At 37.7% G+C, this 21183-nt stretch overlaps 1 protein-coding gene across 1 annotated transcript in view; it reads left to right on the top strand.

The window, feature by feature from the left end:
* syt11a (synaptotagmin XIa) overlaps positions 1-19654 on the top strand; it is a 33481-nt gene extending 13827 nt beyond the window's left edge. The window contains exons 2-4 of the mRNA XM_056254567.1: positions 6574-7463; positions 18767-18887; positions 19220-19654. Of these exons, the coding sequence (XP_056110542.1) occupies positions 6574-7463; positions 18767-18887; positions 19220-19530 (1322 nt within the window). The 3' untranslated portion in view covers positions 19531-19654. The remainder of the gene's footprint in view (positions 1-6573; positions 7464-18766; positions 18888-19219) is intronic.
* The last annotated feature ends 1529 nt before the right edge of the window (positions 19655-21183 follow it).

Here is a 21183-nt window from a genome sequence, read left to right as displayed (position 1 = left end):
GGCTGTTGTGTGGAGCAGGAGAGCACATCCTGTTCTCATCAGCTCACTGAACCCGGGCCCAACTTAGAATTCCAATCAGCTCTGACCGGCATGACGAAAGAATGGGACCTGTTGTTGCCACGGCGACCTGAACACTTCACCACCCGGGCCTTTGGAGTTTGGCAAGAGTAAAGAAAAGATGAGAGACGTGGAAGGGAGGAGAGAGGGGCAAAGAAAGAGGGGTGTAAGACTGTGAAATGAATATAACAAAAAAAAAGAATAGGGAAGAGTGTCAAGTAAGTAAATGGAGAAATGAAAGAAAACGAGACAGACAAAGCAGACTGCAGAGGGAATGGCAAAGAAAATGGAGTCTGTACGTGGCAGCGAATCTATCAAAGAAAGCACTCTTAAAACTTACCGTGCTTCACACAAAATGAACGAGTCAGTTTCCAAGTTAACATGAAATGCTCCATCTCTAAAGCAATAGGTAATATCTCTCTAAAACAACACATTTTCTGGCGATGTCATCTAGGCCGTGCAAGCTTATTGGTTAACCAGTGACCAAATAGCTATTTTGGCATTCTTCTAGGCTAATGTTGTAAGTTTCTATATTCTTATCAATAGTTCATGCAATAATTTAATAGTAGTTAATAGCGGTCGACTTTTATTTTGGCAGCGTTGAGAACTCTGCGCCTGAGTGCAGACGCACATTAGCACCCATTGTCAGTCTTCATTAGTTTACTATCTTTGTTGAAAAGTTCTGTCTAATAATAGAATGGCAAACGATATACCACTTTTTTCATGTGCTGTCAGCATTCAGCAAATACGCATTTCTATCATATTAACAAGCCTTTGAATATCTAATAAACATTTAATGCCACAAACCTCGCAAACTTCTGTGAATCCATCCATCATATCTTTGTCTATATTACAGATTTTTTTATCAAGTTCAAATTATTTTCTGAAGTTGATTCACTTGCAAATAATATGTTTCTAATTATTTTAGAAAATATTATGTAAAATAAATGTGAATTTAAAGGTGCAGAAAGTGGTTTCTGACAAACACACCCCTTACCCAAAAGAAACACACCCCTCTCTTCATTGCTCCGCCCCCAAAATAACGATCATGCAATGAAACACAGGCAACGACCAGTGCTGCCAAGTCTGCGATTTGCCCCTCGAAATTGGGCTACTCTTACACTGTTGCCTCAGGTTGTTTTTTAGTTCGCAGGTTGAAGCAACCAAGTATCTCTACCCAGGAACTCGATTTTTACCGGGAAATTCCCCCTAAAAGCAATTGGGCTAGTTTTGGCCGTGATTGGGTGGGTTTTGTATAGAAATTGGGCTGGTTTGTTATGCAAACGGAGCATTCACACTGGGCGTCAGTGTTAACTCTTCCAACGAGGCGCCTTTATGCAAATACCCTTGCTCATTGAAGTCCAAGCTGGAAGTAATGTGATTGGCTGTTGTCACTTGCATCAAGCTTCAGACACGCCCTCCGTCAAGCGTCGATGCAGACGCCCTGTGGGAATGCAGTGTAACAGCTGGCGCAAGTATGGATGAATCAACTGTGATTCAACAACAACAGCATACAACAGCATATCTTGGTTGGTCTGTGTAGCATAGTGTAAACCTATATTACTCACGTATAAATTAGAAACAAAGCAACCTCAGCATTTGTTTTCAGGTCTTCCCGCTCTCTAACATCTCTCCAGTGCTGTAAAGTATTAACGCAGGTCCTTTGTCTTGCTTGATCAAAACCCTTATTTTTTCAATTATATTCCTCAGATCTTTTCCTCTTTGGTATTATCTCTATTATCTTCTATTAGCCATATCTCTTTCTACAGTCTTTCTACAAATGTCCCGCTTGCTCACTCTCTCTCCTCCCCCATCATGAGTGGACACACCCCCTATTGAGTGTTTTGGTGCTCCATGGATCGGTCCGATCCACTCCGTTTGTTTTTCTTCTCGTTTACACAGCAGGGCGATGTACAAACACAATTTTAAAAAAATCAGCACACACACACACACACAGAGCAGACATCGCAAATATTCACAAAATTGTTAGTTTGGGTGTTGACTCACAATCTTTATTAAATAGTGTGATATCACATTATATATTGGCTATTAGCCATCAAAAAAGTGGTTTATGGAAAAAATACAAATAAATAAATGTGTACAAGAAATTGTATAGTTTTTTCAGTGTATTTTATTGTTATTTTAAAGAAGAAACAATGTCCAAAACAATCAACCTACTAACACACTGCAACAATGCTGCAGTAATGACCGAAGTCCGCTCTTTCAAGTCATATTTATGAGTTTGGAAGTCGTAATTATAACCTCTACATGCAATTTAAAAAATGTTCATCTACAAAATGATGAATAAAGCACATTGGTTGCGTTTTTGCTATATGTTTTTATTCAATTTAAGAAGGTGCTGTAAATATAATAGCTATATTCTATTGAGCTAGTACGATACGGTATTTTGTATGCAGCTTACTGTAGAAATGAAAAAAAAAAATCATTCATTTTAAAAGATTCACCACTGCATCCATTCCGCCCCACGTTTTCTCACCGACTCGCCCCCCCAACTCGGAAACTCCAGATGACGGGCAACAGTGGAATAGTTGAGCTCTGAATGCCATGGTTGACCTGTCGGAATCAGAGTCAGCATTCGGAGGCCATACTCCCACAAAATGAGATATTGTGAAACACCAACTTTTGTAGAACTATCCAGATCCCAATTAATAAAGCAAAATGGGTGGTGATTGTTTAGTTTTGTCCTAAAGCCATGTGTAGAGCCCTCCGGACAATGCTACTTTGTCTGTTATTAAAGGTGTTTGGGCAAAGGGAGCCCACAGTGTGATGTTTCCTAATTGAATGCCCTGCAGCATAGGGCAAAAGAAGAACCTGCCAGCTCTGGTTAAGCTTGTTATGGTCTGTTTCTGACATTTGAAAGTTTCAGGGGAATTGTTTTAATGAGCCAGATATGACAGTCATATAAATGACCACATTCTGTTGGCAGTGTCAGTTTTGTCACCTTTAATGAAACAGAAGAGATGTCTGGGTGTTGAGATTAGATCTGTGTGAATAACAGTAAAGGCTCCAGCCAGGTGCATGTTACTGCTATGCTGGATCTTCTCATGGGCTGTAATAAAGAATCCATGATCATAAATATAACTGCTGTGCTCAGCATCAGCCCCATTAGATAGCAAATGGTTGTGAAGCAAGCAGTCATGAATTAAACTGGAAAGAATCCAAGCTGCAGCCAAGAGCAAGAATTATCCTGCAATATACCCTGAAAATTGTTTTTCATTACACGGATCATTTCAATAGCCTAGAAAGCTCATTTTTTTTTAATTTGAGTGAGCTTTTTCTCTCACACAAACAAGTGTATTCCATACATCTTTTTTTGCTGTTTTTTCATATGCATGTTTTTGCATTTGCTTGTACTGACCTGAAGCGCTGCTGCTGTTTTTCTGTGTTCTCTTCCCTGTCACTCTCTTTTCTAACTGGGTCAGTCGGCCATTGGTGTCCGTGTTTGTTGTTCTGTTTAATTCACTTTAAGACCAGATGATTTTCTCTAGAAACCTCATCCAACTCCACATTACCCACAGCTCTGTGTGAACGTGGGCCGCAATTAAATTATGAGTTATGAAGAAAAATGATTTGTGCACAGTATTTAGTTAGATTTAGTTATAGTCCACATGTACTTTTTGGATCCACATTTTGAAGCTAAATTGTGATATTTTTCAATGTAGAAACGCTTTCAGTTTGATAATGTTATTCATTTTTGTTAAGTTTGTTTATGTTCTCTGCACACTTATTTTGTATAAAGATTCATGAATAGACAAATGACAAGACAACATGGAAATATATTAAATTTGAAAATATTTTCTATATAAATGTCCAAAATGCATATTAAAAGTACAAACAATACATTACAGACAAAAAAATAAAAAGATGGCCTTTTCCCAAGTTCAAGTATATTTATTTAGTAACTTAATCACTTGCAGAATGATTGCTTTGCTCTGTTTCTGCAATATTCTGGCATCTTAACCCTCTACTGCACGCATTATTATGCAATCATGGAAAAAAAATTTACAGTGTTTTTTTATATATAAAATAGACTCAAATTAACATTTCTTTTTTTTTTTTGGGAGGGGTACTTTTGGGTACGTTGCCATATGGCAACATTGTGCGACAATGGAACAGCCTGATGCGTTTTCTCCCAAAATGATATGAAATTCATAGATGATTACAGACCTGTCTTTTAGAAATGAAATTGTTTTTATTATTAAAAATGTTTTCAAGAGCTTTGTGTACAAAATATGAAACTAATTTTCAAAGTATTATTTTAACAATATTTACAAAACATCTGACGCAAACTCATAAGAACTGTTCAAGTGAAACTACTCAATGTGAAACGATTATTTCAACAACATTTACAAAACATCTGACGCAAACTCATAAGAACTGTTCAAGTGAAACTACTCAATGTGAAACGATTATTTCAACAACATTTACAAAACATCTGACGCAAACTCATAAGAACTGTTCAAGTGAAACTACTCGATGTGAAACGCCTTAAAGCAGTTGTTCTCTCCGTTAAAGGTGGGGTATGTGATTTTCTTTTTTGACCATTTTTTCAAAATCACTTGAAATCCTATTCCTAACCCACTTACAGCCACTGAGTTAGAAGCACTGACATGAAAATTAAAAAATTTAATCATCTGTGGAACGGGCAGGACTCGAAAAACTCCAGCCAATCATTTCCAAGACCACCTAGAATCATTGGACAGTAAGTGCGTCAATCAAACGGTCGTACCATATCCCCCTCCCCCCATGCCCCTCTTCGAATGGGTGGAGTGGGTGGAGTCAGGGCCAGCGTTGGAGGAAAGAAGGTAGGACCTTTTGAGTTGTGTATTTTCAAAATCTGCCGGCCGTTTTGCAAATCACATACCCCACCTTTAAGGCAGAGGTGCACCTTGCACTTAGAGCAAACCCCTCTGACGATGCCCTTGCAGCCAGGATTCTGGCACCTTCCTTTTGGTGCACCCATCTCTGGCCAGTGATCAAAGCGGTCAAGACGGATATATATTTTACTTTTATACTTTACTTTTACTTTACTTTATAAATATATACAAATATATATAAATATATGAGTATAATACAACCATCCAACTATATCAGTGCATCCATACATTGTCATTCATACAAAGCTACTCTGCATTAGCATGGGCAAAATATTGTTCCATTACCGCACAATGTTGCCATATGGCAACATACCTATTTTATTAAATAAAAAGGTAATATAAGTATCAAAACAATGTGACAGTGATTGAAAAAAGATTAGAACTTATCCCAGATGCTTGATGTATTTTTTTATTCCGAAGAAATATGAAAAAAATGAGGAAAATCTTCACATATACACGAGCACTTTTTCAGCAGCTGGAGTCATCAAAAGTGTGTGAAAAGAATGACGTTGCAAGGGTGTGTGTAGTGTCGTGATGTCATCAAAGCATATCATTGGTTACCACCGGGTTCTATTATGAATTTAAGATCAATTAGAGCTCCTGTTTATTTTCAAATTTCAAGAAATGTCCAAAGAAAGGGTATGTTGCCATATGGCAACACTGTGCAGTAGAGGGTTAAATCTGAAGTCTGATGGTAGAAACTGTTTATGTGCTTTGCTTTAAGATCTTATTTTATTTATTTAGTCTATTCAAGGTCACAGAAGGTAGTTTGCTTTAGTACTGCATGTTGTAGAAGTATATTTTATTACCATGAATGCAGACATGTTCATATAGCTCTCTGAGAATCCAAGTCAGTATCAAATTCCCTGTGGTAATAGTTTTATAAATCTTTTCACTCTCCAATTTCATGCATTTTTAGGAATTTCCTTGTTTATTACATCATTTATATCTAAACGAAGACATACTGTATAATAGTGAAAGATAATTGTATCTTTAATACAAATTGAGATGGTTAAATTAGTGTTTATTCATTATCTAGGTGGAAAGTAAGATCCTATTCCCTTGAAAAAAGAAACATGAACTTTTAGCTGTGTTTTTTCTTCTGTAAATGTTCACTCAATAGGAAAGTTATCTTTGTTATCCCTATAGTAAATGGGTGGGTAACTGAGGGGAGACTTATCCTTGTTACCATATAACTGCCCTCAGTGTTTGACATGTGATCACCTGTATTTATACATTTCTGTGGCAAAATTTCCACAAGCAGTTTTTTTTTTAAAGTAGATTATAAAAAAATATATATAATCATGATGTCCCTTGTGAAAAGTATGTATTGAATGTGCACTTGTAGTGTAAATTACGTCAACACATTGAATAATGCTGCACGCTGCAGTGGGTCTTTAATATACATTTAACCTATAATGCATTTCCATTTAATTGCAATCAACATGCAATTAAGTGCCCAAAAACATTACATTCAATTTGCACTTATATGTAAATATATATAATTAATTATACTTAAATATATTAATTCTGTAATAACTACCCCTTTTAAAAGTATGCTAAAATGTATTTCTTTTCCACAAGAGGTGATCTAATTTCTTGTCCTTGTCTCTTTCAGATGTGTCCCCAGTGCTGGCAGGTTTTCTGGGTGCAGGGGTCTTGGTTGTCTCCGTGACAGTGGCTGTTTTCCTCTGGACGTGCTGTCAGCGGCGATATCGTCAAATGGCAGGTGCGTACAAGCTGACCAGTGGCCCCTACGACCCACCCGTTGACCCCCCCTACAAGTTCATCCACATGCTCAAAGGCATCAGCATCTACCCCGAGACCCTCAGCAACAACAAGAAGATTGTACGGGTGGGCCAACGCTCAGGATCAAGTTCCTTGTTAAGAGAATGGAGTCGTGGATCCCGAAACGGTGACGTGCTCCTTGTGGATGCAGATCCTGAAGGTGGTACCACGCACCTACAGATGAACCACCTGGTTCCCCCTATGGGTCCTCCCAGACTGGACAGGGCGCTGCCCATCCGGGCGGACTACTGCTGTATGGAGAGCAGCTCAGGAAGCAGCAGTGAAGCACCCAGTAAAACGGCATCACCCTACAGTCTCAACTCACCCTCTCTGGGAACGCTCAGTCTGGCCATTGACTACAACTTCCCCAAGAAGGCACTCGTTGTCACTATCGTAGGAGCGCAGGGACTCCCCGCGGTGGACGAACAGGCGGGCAGTTCTGACCCCTACGTGAAGATGACCATCCTACCCGAGAAGAAGCACCGGGTGAAGACACGTGTACTGAGGAAGACTCTGGAGCCCGTGTTTGACGAGACGTTCACCTTCTACGGCATCCCGTACAGCTTGCTGCCCGAGCTCAAGCTGCACTTCCTGGTGCTCAGCTTTGATCGCTTTGCACGAGATGATGTCATTGGGGAGGCGGTCGTGCCATTGGTGGGCGTAGACCCCAGCACGGGACGAGCCCATATCACCCAGCAAATCAGCAAGAGGAACACACAGGTGAGTGTTTCTTGCCCTTGCACAGGATTGTGGGATATCTTAGGCCACGTACACACTGTAAAGTTTCAGGAGTGACAACCGCATTTAAATATAGAGGTGAATCACCTAACGGAACGGAACACGACTCACTCTTTAAATTGTGATGATTGACACATCACAATTGTTTTTTTGCAGAATTTTTGTAGAATGCAATTGATACTTCTGTAAATCACAAAACTTTGTGTGTACAGAACAGGACTAAAAGGTGAATTGACAACCGAATTTAGCTGCAGTGTGTATGTGGCCTTAGATGTCTGTAATCTTCATAAAACCACACTTAAATCATTCGGAAGCATGAAAACTTCAGTATTGGGTGCTGCTGCTGGCCCTGCAAACGGCATCATATTCCTCGGCTGTTATTCAACGCTGCAATCGTTAAACTTAATCATTCCCATGAGATGGCTGCTGGAACCTTTATGGATCTCCCTAGATGTTTTATGGTTAGCGGCAGTCATTGTGGGTGAAAGGCTTTCTCCAGCATAAACCTGATGTAGGAAATAAGGTAAAAGAAAAGATTTTGAGATCTTTGCCCGAGGTTAAGCGTGCCTGTGATTGATACAAGCAGTTTCAGAGTGATAGCGCTGCCATCAATTCCAGTTAATTGAACCTATTATCCCACAGCTTTCCTTGAGATCAAGTCGCAGAAGTGTTGATTTTATTGTGTTGACATTTTGAACCTTTTTTTTTGGTTTGGCATTTTAGAGGATATATGACTTGTGATTTTTGAGACCTTTGTAGCTGCATTTGTACATTTATGCATTTAGCAGACGCTTTTATCCAAAGCGACTTACAAAAGAACAAAGCATTCATCTTAGAGCCAGCAATCCTTCTAGTACAAGTACACAATGACAGGTTTATTAGACAACTAGATTTGGAAACCAGCTAGAGAACAGAATAAATGCAAATCTTTTTTAAAGTGTGTGTCTGTGTGTGTGTAAGTGCATTGGTGCATATGTGCGTCTTCAGCTGCTTCTTAAAAGATGTGATGTTCTCAGTAGTTTGAGTGGAGATTGGCGGCTCATTCCACCAGGAACAGAGAGAGTGAAGGTTTTGGAAAGTGACTTTTTGCCTCATTGTGAGGAAACAACAAGATGGCGCTCATTCAGTGAGCTGGCGGGAGGGATCATACATTTTTAGTAGTGGGTTGAGGTAGGCATGAAAGCCATCTTTAGAACTTTAAACTTGATTCTGGCCACAATTGGGTGCCAGTGGAGTGAGATCAGGAGGGGTGTGACGTGGGTTTTCTTAAGCTGATTGAAGACTAGACGAGCTGCTGCATTCTGGATCATCTGCAGAGGCTTAGTTGTGCTGGTTGGGAAGACCCGCTAGTAGAGCATTGCAGTAGTCCAGTTTCGAAATTACAAGCGCTTGGACGAGTAGCTGTGTTGCGTATTCTGACAGGAAGGGTCTGATTTTCCTGATATATTTTTTTAACAAAGTTCGGGAAGATTACATATGGAAAATCTATCCAATCAGCACGAGAGGAGGCTTATATATTGAGCCGACTTGCTTCTGTTCCATGACAGTTTTTCCAACATCCTCCACCCCAACTCCTCACTCCTAATTATTCCTGGGGGGAGTGCTCTGGATTCGGGCCAAATTCCGAGCTCTGAGGCCTCTCCTTGAACAGCACGCCAAATACACATATTTTTTTATATATTTATTCTAACTTATATGTTAGTGTGAACTCGTGAAGTTTCCATTTGTAACTGTCAGATTAAAAAAAGTGGTTTTAAGGGGAAGCTTTTTTATTCAAGTTAGTGTGAAAAAGAAGTACACTTAAAATGTACCAAGCACAATGTTCTCTCATCATTCCTGATTTCTAACATGCACTCACTTCATTCGCCATGGTCTTGCGGCTGTCAGAGCAGGAACGAAAGCTGCTACTCTCTGTACGTTTTTTCCATCGGCTCCTTTCGCGTTCAAATGTAAATTTGCACGAGCTTATTTCGTCCATTAGATCAAAAGATCAGGAAAAAGCCCATACTTTTACTCACCCATAGACCCGTCCCCTCGAGGAAATCAGGTGGACAAAGGAGACGGTTTAAAACACCTGGTATAAACGAGAATGTGTCTTCTTTGTCGACAAAACGCATCTTAATACCAGGTGTAAACAGGGCCAAAGATTACATTAGAGAATAGATTAGAGAGAGTTTATTGTCATTACAGGCATGTACAAGTATGCAATGGAACGAAATGTCAATTCACTAGGAGTGCAGTGCAGTTTACAAAAATACAATATTATTATAAGGACACATGGTGAGTAATTCAATTACTTCACTGTAAACAACGCACTGTGAACAGTATTCTTAGAAGACTAATATATATGTGTGTGTATATATATATATATATACACACACAAATTGATATACTTTAATATAATTTCTTCTGATGAAACTTTTGTCATGTATGCTATGTTAAAAGTATTTGTAATCACACATTTGTACCGATGAAGTTATAGTTTAGTCCATTTAAAATATATTAACTTGTAATATCGAATAACACTGAAAATTATAACTATTATAAGTATGTTGTAGATGTGCTTTAGTATGTTAGTCAACACATCAAAATAAGTGCACTTCTTTAAAAAATTACAAAATATAAAAAAATTGCTTAAATAAAAGTTACAATTTAACATTATTACAAAGTGCATTTTTAAAAGTTAAGAGTCTTGCAAGTTTATTCTCTTTATGTACTATTATTTCATTAATATTACATTATCTACAAGTACAGTTTTTAAAAATATATTTTTAAGATTTGAAGTAACTACAAGTGTACATTCAATACAGTTAAGCACACTTCAGCACACTTTTTTTTTTTTTTTTTTTTTACAAGGTTTGTTAAGTAAAGGTTGCTATTACTTTTGTAAGTGATGATGGGAAGTTAGATGTGGGGGTGGGGAATTAGAAACCACTTAAAAATCACTCTGAACCACCTAGACAGTTTTGCGTGGACAAACATCAATCATATTTTCTTTTAAAATCATCCTGTGTTTCATACTATAGATGTTATATTATGTAGCTGTATACCATTGTGCTCCTTACATGTATGGGCTGGGCTTTATGGGTGGTGAGAGCGTCTATTGATCCACGGCCCATTAAAGTGGCATTATGCAGACAGAGAGTGTAGCCATAAAGGTTACAGACTGCAGGGGGGACATCCATCAGTACAACCATTTGGAAACTAGCACTAATACTCACATCATTAGCAATGATACTCACAAACAAAACAACAAGCATATCTTCAGTTATTCACTTCCTGAAAATTATTGACACTTTCTATGCTTCTGTAGTTTCTTACCCCTGTTTACAGATGGTATTGATGCCTTTTATTGATGGAAAATACGTTTCCTGTACCCACTTGTGATTGTATTTTGAAGGGAGGGTCTCTGGTGTTTTAACTACTGTATACAGTTTGGGGTCAGTAAGATTTTTTAATGTTTTTGAAAGAAGTTTCTTGTGCTTACATCCCCCGAAATTATATAATATTATAATATCACAATAGCAATATTTTGAAATATTATTACAATTTGAAATAACTATTTTTTTATTGTAATAAATTTTTAAATGTAATTTATTCCTGTTTGCAAAACTGAATTTTCAGCATCATTACTCTAATCTTCAGTGTCACATGGTCATTTAGAAATCGTTGTGATATCCTGATTTGTTGCTCAAGAAACATTTTCATTATTGTCAGTTCTTTGAATGAATAGAAAGTTGAACAGCATATATTTGAAATAAAAATCTTTTGTAACATTATACATGTCTTTACTGTCATTTGATCAATTTAATGCATCCCTGATAAATAAAAAAACTGTAAAATCTTACTGATGTCAAATATTTTTAAACAAAGCATTGATTTGGCGCACTATTGCTTAAAATATATGGAACTTCTCACCAGGCTTATATGTTTGGTTTTTCCCATATTTATCTTTTAAAGTAAAATTTAAACCCTCTGTTTTAGTGCAATGGATGATTGAGAGGTGACTAGGCATTTACTGCAATGTCCGAGAGACATTAGAGCAGATCAGTGTTTACACCTCACTGTGATCACATGCACTTTTGACTACCTTGAAATATACTATAATTTGTGATCACAAAATGTTTTGAACCTCTTTTACACCTATATTTAGAGCACTGATTTTCTGCCTGTGATGATCGGGTCACACAAGACAGAGAACAGGTGTAAAAGAAGGCTTAGTGAACACCCATTGAAATAGAGAGAGAGAGCGCGGTTGAGTTATTATGAAGGATTTGCAACCATTTTCACTCAAACACAAGCAGAACTGTTAAAAGTGGTTGCATAACAAGTAATCATAGTCTAATACACTGCTGTATTTCCATCAAAACAGGAACAATAGCATTATACGCGATGTTCATAATCTCATTCTCTCTGGCCACAGGAAATCTTAAGTGCTTGGAGGCAAATAAGTATTTGAGCTTGTGTTCCCGCTTTGTAAATCAGTACACAGAATATGCAGAGTAAGCTTGTTCAAATCAGAGAACTTCCTGTCTGCTTTATACTCTTCTATAAAGAGAGTATCTTAAATTGAATCAGTGCACTATGGCTCCAGAAGACAGGAGCATTAGGGTGTTGGCTGGGAGTGGTGGACAATCGATTCCGCCAAGAGAAAGACACAGAGAGAGAGAGAGAGAGAGAGAGAGAGAGAGAGAGAGAGAGAGAGAGAGAGAGAGAGAGAGAGAGAGAGAGAGAGAGAGAGAGAGAGGATTATAGGAGAGAAGGAAGGAGAAAAAGCTCAGGAAACAGATGGGGTGCAGTCTGTGCAGTGAGAGAGAGATGGGTGATTATGAGGAGTGAGTGACATACTGCGGCAGCGCCATGCTCGTTACGCTCGCTTAGTTTCATGGAAGAGAAAAAAAAATGAATGTGAGCAGAATAAGAGAAGCTAGGGTGACCTCAATCAAATTCGTAGGTATCTGTTTTAAAATATTCATGTATATATTTGTATTTGAATAGACACTTAAAAATACAATATCAATGTATTGACAGTATTTCAAGTGTAATCCCTTTTATGTAACTTCAACAAATCCTGAAATTAACAGAAACCACCAAGTTCTCATTAGTTATTTGTCCAGTAATGTTTGCGTAAAGTTTACATGGTTGTGTTACAACTAGTTTATCTCCTGAGTGCAGAGGTGTAAAGTCCAGGTTCAGAAAGTAAAAGTCCTCCTCAGTAGTTTTTCAGCCAGGAGATAGATAGAACCAGACAGAGCCATATAGAGAGAGAGTTGCGACAACGGAAGTTCTAAATGCTTGGTTGTCACGTGATTCGCGTAGACCTCAGATAGTTCCAGGAAGTGCTTCGGCGCCAATTCAAATCGATGGAGGTAGAGAGCTGAACTGTGATTTTTGGTAGTTTGTAGTCAATAAATGCGTTGGTTTACAATATGTATATAATACATTGACATTTGGATGTAGTATGTGTATGTAGTTACAGCAATATTGTTTTTAAAAGATAAAAATCTGCTGATATTTAATGTTTATTGTGGTCAACCAGTGTTGCCTGCCTTTGTTAACATATTTTCTGGCTAACTTTACCTTGGTTAAAGACCGTTTTGCAGTTGTTTTGAAGTATTTTTGTGTTCTTAAACTTGTATGTTATTTAAGGGTTATCATGTAATGTTCACTATGGTTTCACAAGGACAGGAGACTTGCAGGAAACAGGTGATTGTCTTAAAATGCCATTGCAAACAAGTAAAATTGCATTCATCGTAATGTTTACAATGCTTATGCACTTATTACTATATAAATGAATACATATTTCATTTTAAAACAAAACATGATTATACACACATACATTATTTTCTAAGTGTCCAAGTACATTATTTCCTTAACATAATTTGATAAATTCATGACATACTACATCACTTAAATCTATAAAACCTATTTAGTTTAAATTAATTTTTAGTACATTTAGATAATACATATTTTATGTTTTGTTATCTTAAACCCCCCAAAATGTCAGGTTGTGTAACTGTCCGCACAAATTAACAGACTAAAATACTAATTTAAATGGTGTTTTAATCATAAAAAAAATAAAAATGAAATTCTATGGCATCATTTTAACCTTTCATATAAACAAATTTGATACATTTCAGTAGATTTATAGCTGATAATTGAAAACCTTTTGTCTAGCAATTTGTATGTCGGGGGGGGGGGGCACAACTGCAAACATGGCTCTCTTATTATGGTAATTGCAGTGTGCATGATAATGCATTGTCCAGAGGAGCCATAATGATCCTTTTAGATCTCTATCAAATACTGGTAATTGCTTTAAAGTTATGGGTAGGTTGGTACACTTTCAGGTGAATTTAAACACTTAGAAATGTTCACAACTGAAACTTGTTCAAATACATTGTTCATGACACAAAAATATACATTACATCAGTTTTGAAAAGATTTTAGACTTTGTTTATTTGTCAATGACCTATATATACACTTTTGCACTGAATTAGCACAATGGGATTTATAAATGTCTAATAAACTGCACGTCAAGCATGTTGTCTGGCCTTTCCTCTATGTTGTCAGACACAGAAAATATGCTCAAGTCAGGAGCAATCTAAATAGAACTTGTGTGCTAATCATACTTAGGTGTATCTGCACTTTTTCCACAAAGACCAACACTGGGAAGTTTAATGTTTATTAAAAATAGGGAGCAAGTAAAGTCTTGCAAAATCCAAGGAGCTGAGACTGATGAGGGTACAGCGTCAGTGCAGGAGTCTTCAGGATCCACCGAATCCTCTTTGTGCTTCTTGTGTTGAAAGAGATAAAGGAAACAAAAACGGGATAAATTATATATAGGAGTTAGTATATAATACAGTTATGGTATTTATAATACCCCATTTAGCCTAGTGTGATTTGATCTAGAACACGGCTTGCTGCCGTTTTAAGCATGTTTTTAATCTTACTTATAAACTTCCATCTCCCTTTCCTATCAATACAAATCAGCTGAGCTAAATCAAAATATAGACAGGTAATAGTCAACAGAAACACAATGAATAAAAAACGCCAACCATACGTTTTTCCTTACTCAAATATGAAATCTAAAATAAGGATTTTTCCCCGTTATTGCACATTTAATATGGATTGAAACCGATATTCTCATTTTATCAATTACAACTATCACACTCCCCAATGTTATATTTAACCTCTGTTTAGAAGTATTTCCCTCTTATTACACAACAAAGGATAAACATGCATTAATAGAACGGGTTTAAACATTAATATGCTGTTCGTGGTTTGTTATGCGGTACTAACTTTATCCAATGACCTTTATTTTACCTGATAACGTCCCCTAAAACTACTAATTTAGAGAGCAATAATCAACTAGCATGCTTTAATACAGTTAAACTTACAAGTTAATTGGATTCAGATGTACTGATAATATACAATCTTATTCTTTAAACGTCTTACCTTTTAAAAGTGCATCACAAACGGTCTGTTCTGCTCTAACTCTACCGCGCTGCTGCTACTTCCGGGAACTATTGAGAGGCTCCGCGAGCCGCCATTGCTGTAAAAAACCGTTCCATTGGAGTCAATGGAGTTGTCGCAACTCTCACTCTATATGGCTCTGGATAGAACTAATTACTGAAATTAGTGAAAAGTTCATGAGTGGACTTTTACTTTCTGACGCCTGGACTTTACACCTCTGCCTGAGTGTTACAGTCACCAACCATGACAAAGACTTTTTAATAGCTAATTTATGTACAAATTAAATCCAGTTATTTGGACTCCTTGCATGGATAAATTGAATTATCATAAAATCTCAACAAGTATAGCATACAAGTGAGACATGCTGTAACATTAACATGCACAAACTGTGAAATATTTCTGTTAAATATTACAGTATATTCCAGGTTAATAACTGCACAATTTCACAGCAATTTCACAGAAAATAACCCAGCATGGATTGATTTCACTGTAGATTTTGACTACAGTACTTTATTGTAAAATAATACTGTTTAATACTGTAAATTCCTGTCAAATGTTTACAGTAAATCTACCCCCCCCCCCCCCCCCCCCCCCCCCCCCCAGTAAATCTACCCCCCCCCCAGCTAAAAAGAAAATCACAAACACTTACAGACATTACACATTTAGATGATGGCTGTTTTAAGTCCATGTTTAGCTCCAGGATGCCTCCTAATTCATGTTGCAATGGTGATGACCAGGAGCAGGACTGGAATCTTTACTCTCAAAGAAGAGAAGTGAAGAGAAAAACAAAGACCGAGACGGCAAGAGAAAAACAAGAAAAAGAAAAGGCAACGTTGTAGCTATAGAAGTCTCTGTATATGATGTGGATGAAGGTCTGTGAAAAAATCTATCTTTACTTACATTTCTTTATTTAGCAGATGCTTGGATAAAAAAGTGACTGAGGAAAAACACGGATAAAGAAGCCAAAAATATCAGCAGTCACAATATGCTATTTAAAGAATAAAACAGAACAGCCCAAAAAATTTAAATCTTCTTCTTTTTCTTTTTCAATCTGTATTTTTGTCTTGTTGTCCAGTACAAATATCTAAACATCCTAAAAACAAAATACATTTACATGAGTGAAAAATTGCATAAGACAATACAACGTTTAAGAAAATAGCTTGAATTATGTTAATTCTTCTTATCCCATTTAAACTGTTTAAAATAAATGTAAATGTTATTGTTTTGAGCATAAATCTAACAGGCATGGTTAAACTTAAAATAAGGTCAAACTATTTGGCATATCTTAAAAATGAATTCAAGATATACTCTCTGTAAACCTTTTTGCTCATCAACAATTGTGCCCCTCAAATATATTTCGATATTTTTCCCGGAAAATAAGGCAACAAATATTTGTAGCAGTGTAGACAAGAAATAAATGTGAAGAACAGTACTGAAAAGGATGTCTTTTTATATGGCAATAAGTGGCTTTATTTATATCTAAAGCTGTTTTTTATGGTCTCAGCAACCGGGTTAAGGCTGGATGCTTGTTCTACCATTGAGGGACAGTGAAAGTTCAGCACTGAAACTAAACACAGTGACTGTACAAAGTACATAAACACATAATGAGGAAAGCATTTCCTCACTTAATGAGGAAAGTTTATATTTGGTTGCTTGTTGTTAAACAACTTGCCGTTACATTTAGGAACTGTTTTACATTTGGAACTTGTATAACTGTAATCACAATTTGCTATTAACACTGTCTTTACTATGAGGCAGAGCTTAATAACTCATGATTTAAATTCTGGGTTAAAAGTCACCTTAAGCTGTTTTAGGTGGTTGTTGCTGAAGGTTTCAGTGCTCATAAGTGTCAGATTGCAAGACTGTATTCGCAGAGACAGGGTTAGACATGAATGTCCTCTGGGAGTTGAAGCATGGCTTGCAGAGATGCCAATGCTCTTTTTCTCCTCTTCTCTTGTGACAATGGACAGGTGCCTTTGATTATTCCACCTTGCTTACCCACATGAACGATCACCATTGCCCAGGGAGAACTGTTAGGTGCACAGATGGCTCACCATTGCAGTTCTCCCTCACACTTAGAGAATAAGTGGCAATTTAATATATCATGTGAGCAGGACAAGCTCTGGTGTAATTGCCGTGAATGCTCTCTCCTCCATTTCACTGTCTAGGAGATAAAGTAGGTTTTTCATCTAGCACCCAAGATGGATAATGACTTCATCCAGGTTATCAGAGATGTAACATATGGGATAAGGTAGGGACCCCCAATGTATACTGAAAGGAAAGCCCCATACTCCCAATGCTCCTAGAGTTTTGGAGAACCCTGACTTGCCAATATTTCTGAAGACTTGACACCAGCAGTCCATATGCAGTCATCCTTTTGGCCAGTTGAATCCCATTTCAGTTACGGAGATCCTGCAGAGTTTAGCTACAGTTTGTCCCAACATACCTTCCTGGAAATTTCTAGTAAATGTTGATTACCTTGGTCCAGGTGTGTAGGCTCTATGCACGATCGCTTCCGTGTTTTGTCTCAGCCCGCCCAGTTACATCCGGTGCTGCGTCGGAAGCCGTTTTTGCATTAGGTGGAGATAATGGCAAATTACACTCGCTGTTTAAAAAGAAACTTCCAGCGGTTAACATGAATGATGTTAACAATATTGTGAGGCAGTTAGCTGTCACACATAAGAGTAAGAAAGAGAAGGGCATTAAATTATATATTTCGAGCTACATCGACAACTTTGAGGGTGAGTAATCTCTCATGCGAAATCCGACTAGCGAATCAGTTTCTAAAATCGTTGTCTCGTTTCTGAGAAAATGAATTTTATTAAAGTTTGGCCGCTAGTACACTTCGCTATAGAACTTCGCTATGCGGAGGTAAAGACACTGGCTGAGATTCTACCAGAAATACGTCAGCAGCGTTCGTGCATAGAGCCTATTGGGGCTAAACTCTGCAGGACAGTCATGGTCCTCCAGGAGCAGGATTTGAAACCCCTGCTCTTGACCAGGGGACCCTCCAAAGACAATTTCCAAAAACATCTGACTTTTAGTCTGGTTTTGTCCCAGAGGTCAAGAGTGCCAGGAGAACACAGTGTTCCTGTATTGCAACACTTCCTTAGCTTTTAATCCTATAACTTGCAAACCCTACCTTGTCCCAGAATCAGGGGTACCGTTAGGTCTCCCAACAATCAGACACTGACTTGGCTATGATGGGCATGGGCATTGAAGCACTTGGACAAGGTTGTAGTACTCAAGACCGGCCTCTGCCTGAAGTCCGAGCTCCAAGACCATATTTTCATGGTCTTGGGCTTGTCATGGACTTGGGAGCATTTGGATTTGGCCTTGAGTCAGACTCATTGCCGATTTGTGCATATGATGCACTCTGTGGTGCTATCGTGTTTCTCCGCAGGAGTGACACTGATGCAAAACCAGGTTTTATTCACCCTGAACTTATTTACACTGTTCACACCCTCTTCAGGTCTCTGTATTGTATCTGACTCAACCCTCTTCTAGTTTTGGTCTTGGCCTTGGACTCGAAAGAGCTGGTCTCGACCACAACACTGGGGGATAGGTATCCTCCTCTTGTTAGCACTGCTCTGGGAAGTATGGATAGTTGGACTAGGCTTTCCTTACTATGGGACAGAGTCTGAAAGGGCTGAGTATCATGAGTCATTGGGGCAATCCTTTTACATCAGTCCTGTGTGATCACCGACAGGTCATCTCGGGTGGCTCATCACTTTGATCCTTAGTCATTTATCTGATGGACTTTTGTGTTTGCTAATAAGCATTTGTTCAATTTCTGTTCTGTTTCTCCATAGTGTGAAAGTCGCGGGGAATTGCTGGTCTCACTGTCCTACCATCCTGTTACTCACAGGCTTAATGTGGTGGTTCTTAAGGCCAAACATCTGCCAACCATGGACATCAGTGGTCTTTCAGGCAGTAAGTGCACAGGACACATATACACAAAAATACACACTCTTAAAAATAAAGGTTTCAAAAGAGGGGGGTTGCAAATATTATATTTTGGGTTCCCCAAAGAACCTTTTTTTCTTATTGTGAAGACCATTTTAATAATCTGAAGAACTTTTTCCACTATAAAGAAAAGATGGAATGGAAAGGTTCCATGGATGTGAAATGTTCTACATGGAACCATAGATGCCCAAAAAATCTTTATTTTTAAGAGTGAAGATACTCAAATAACTCCATTGATGATGCCAAAAACGTATCAGTATCTAACCTCTCACATCATTATTTCTCTTCTCTACCTACAGACCCTTATGTTAAAGTGAACGTCTTCTACGGCCGCAAGCGCATAGCCAAGAAAAAGACGCATGTCAAGAAATGCACACTCAATCCCGTTTTCAATGAATCCTTTATCTACGATGTTCCCGCTGAGCTAATGCCGGACATCTCTGTGGAGTTCCTGGTCATTGATTTTGACCGCACCACGAAGAATGAGGTTGTGGGTCGCCTGGTTCTGGGTGGTCAGAGCCCAATTCCATCAGGGGTGACTCACTGGAGGGAAGTCTGTGACAACCCAAGGCGGCAGATTGCCAAATGGCATAACCTTACAGAGTACTAGTGTCTGGCTAAAACATTGGGAAAGCAAAGTGTATTATTCCACTTCCTTCCTGTCAGCCCCTCTATAGAAAGAAGCCCATTTAACAATCTCTCATATTCCCTATATAGATAGGTGAATGAGTGGATGAGTATGTGTGAGTACAAAGGACCAGGAGCAGTCTAACGGAACCACTTAGTAAGTTCTCTAATAAACTTATAGCAAAAAAGTCTCAGTCATAGAAAAAAGAAGAAGAAAAAAAGTAAATATGGCTCTGAATACCTGTATGAGAGTTATATCCTTAGAGCCTTTCACCAGTATACAGGCATATTCACAATATACATACACTACTTTCAATTAGCCGCATGCTAGAGATAATGAGACACTTTTATATTTAGCATAAAGGAGGGCGGTAAGAAAAAGTGCGCTTAGCTCACTTTTTAGGAAAATAATGGGGTGAATTTTTCATAGTAAATACGGATGAATGGTGATTTAAACTGGACGCCATCATGAACATTTTTGCTAACATGCTAATATTTACCACAGAAGGAAAGGTAGAAATATGGCTATTATTTAAATCCATTTAAAAAGTTTTTATTAATGTGTTAGTCTTTTGATGACGCTGAAAAAACAAAACAAGCAAACGAACAAACAAAATAATAAAACTCTAAATATCTGTTAAACAATACTTGGTTTTTAAAGCAGAGTTTTCAGCCAACCACCAAATAAAAAAATAGTGATCGTCAACTCAAGATTAAAAATTAATTTGATTTATGAAAGCACTCTAATGTTACATACAGTAAAGCCAGTCTACACTGTCTCCATGCAGTAGCTGCTTTATTTATCTGTAGCTGTACTTATACTTTATTGTTAATTTCTCCATCTTGATGACAAAGCACTTCTATGACATATTTACTGTTGCATATCTTAAAATATCTACTATTCATTGACTGATTTTTTTTTTCTTCAGGCATATCTATGCACATTTCCATTTTACTGCAAATGACGTTTTGACCCAGTTGCTGTGCTGCCATAACACAGAGATCAGGGAAGGTTCGTTCAAAAAAGTTGGAGGGAAATAAAGATTAATTAACAGCCAAAGCCAAATATGACAGATATTAGCATATTTGGGTATTGTCTGCAAATTTGTACATTTTAAGTGTACCTAACATCACAGTTTTAATTGCCATCAAAATTCTTAAGGCAATGCAACTAATTCTTAATGTCTTTGGTCAAGATGTACATAATGTATCATAGGGTGTAACACTGGTACTCTTCGATTTTTTATTTTCATAGTACAATTGAATATCGCCAAATATATCTTTTAACCTTTGACATATAAAGGGTGTCATGAAATAACAGAAATTCAATTTAGCCAGATCTCTAACCACCCCAACCTGTTAGGTTATTCAGTAAGTTAGTCTATATGAATTAAAGCAGATATATGCAAATTCAGAACAATTTTCTGCACTTTCGTAGAGTACTGTATTTATTTTTATGATTTGTTTTCAAAAGAAAGAATATATATATATATATATGTATATGGTATATCAAAAACCTAACAACTATGATATGACTAATAACTGATCATTTTAGGATTTTGGCATGAGCCAGTAACCATTAGTCAGCGCCAGCTGTCAAAAACTAGCTAACCAAAGTAGATGGACCAACGTTTGG

This window comes from Rhinichthys klamathensis, unplaced genomic scaffold (genome assembly GCF_029890125.1).
Source record: "Rhinichthys klamathensis goyatoka isolate OS25496 unplaced genomic scaffold, OSU_Roscu_1.1 h1tg000111l_1, whole genome shotgun sequence".
NCBI classification, from domain to species: domain Eukaryota; kingdom Metazoa; phylum Chordata; class Actinopteri; order Cypriniformes; family Leuciscidae; genus Rhinichthys; species Rhinichthys klamathensis.
The sequence above is the reverse complement of the archived record's forward strand: the minus strand, read 5'-3'. Positions and strand labels throughout refer to the sequence as shown.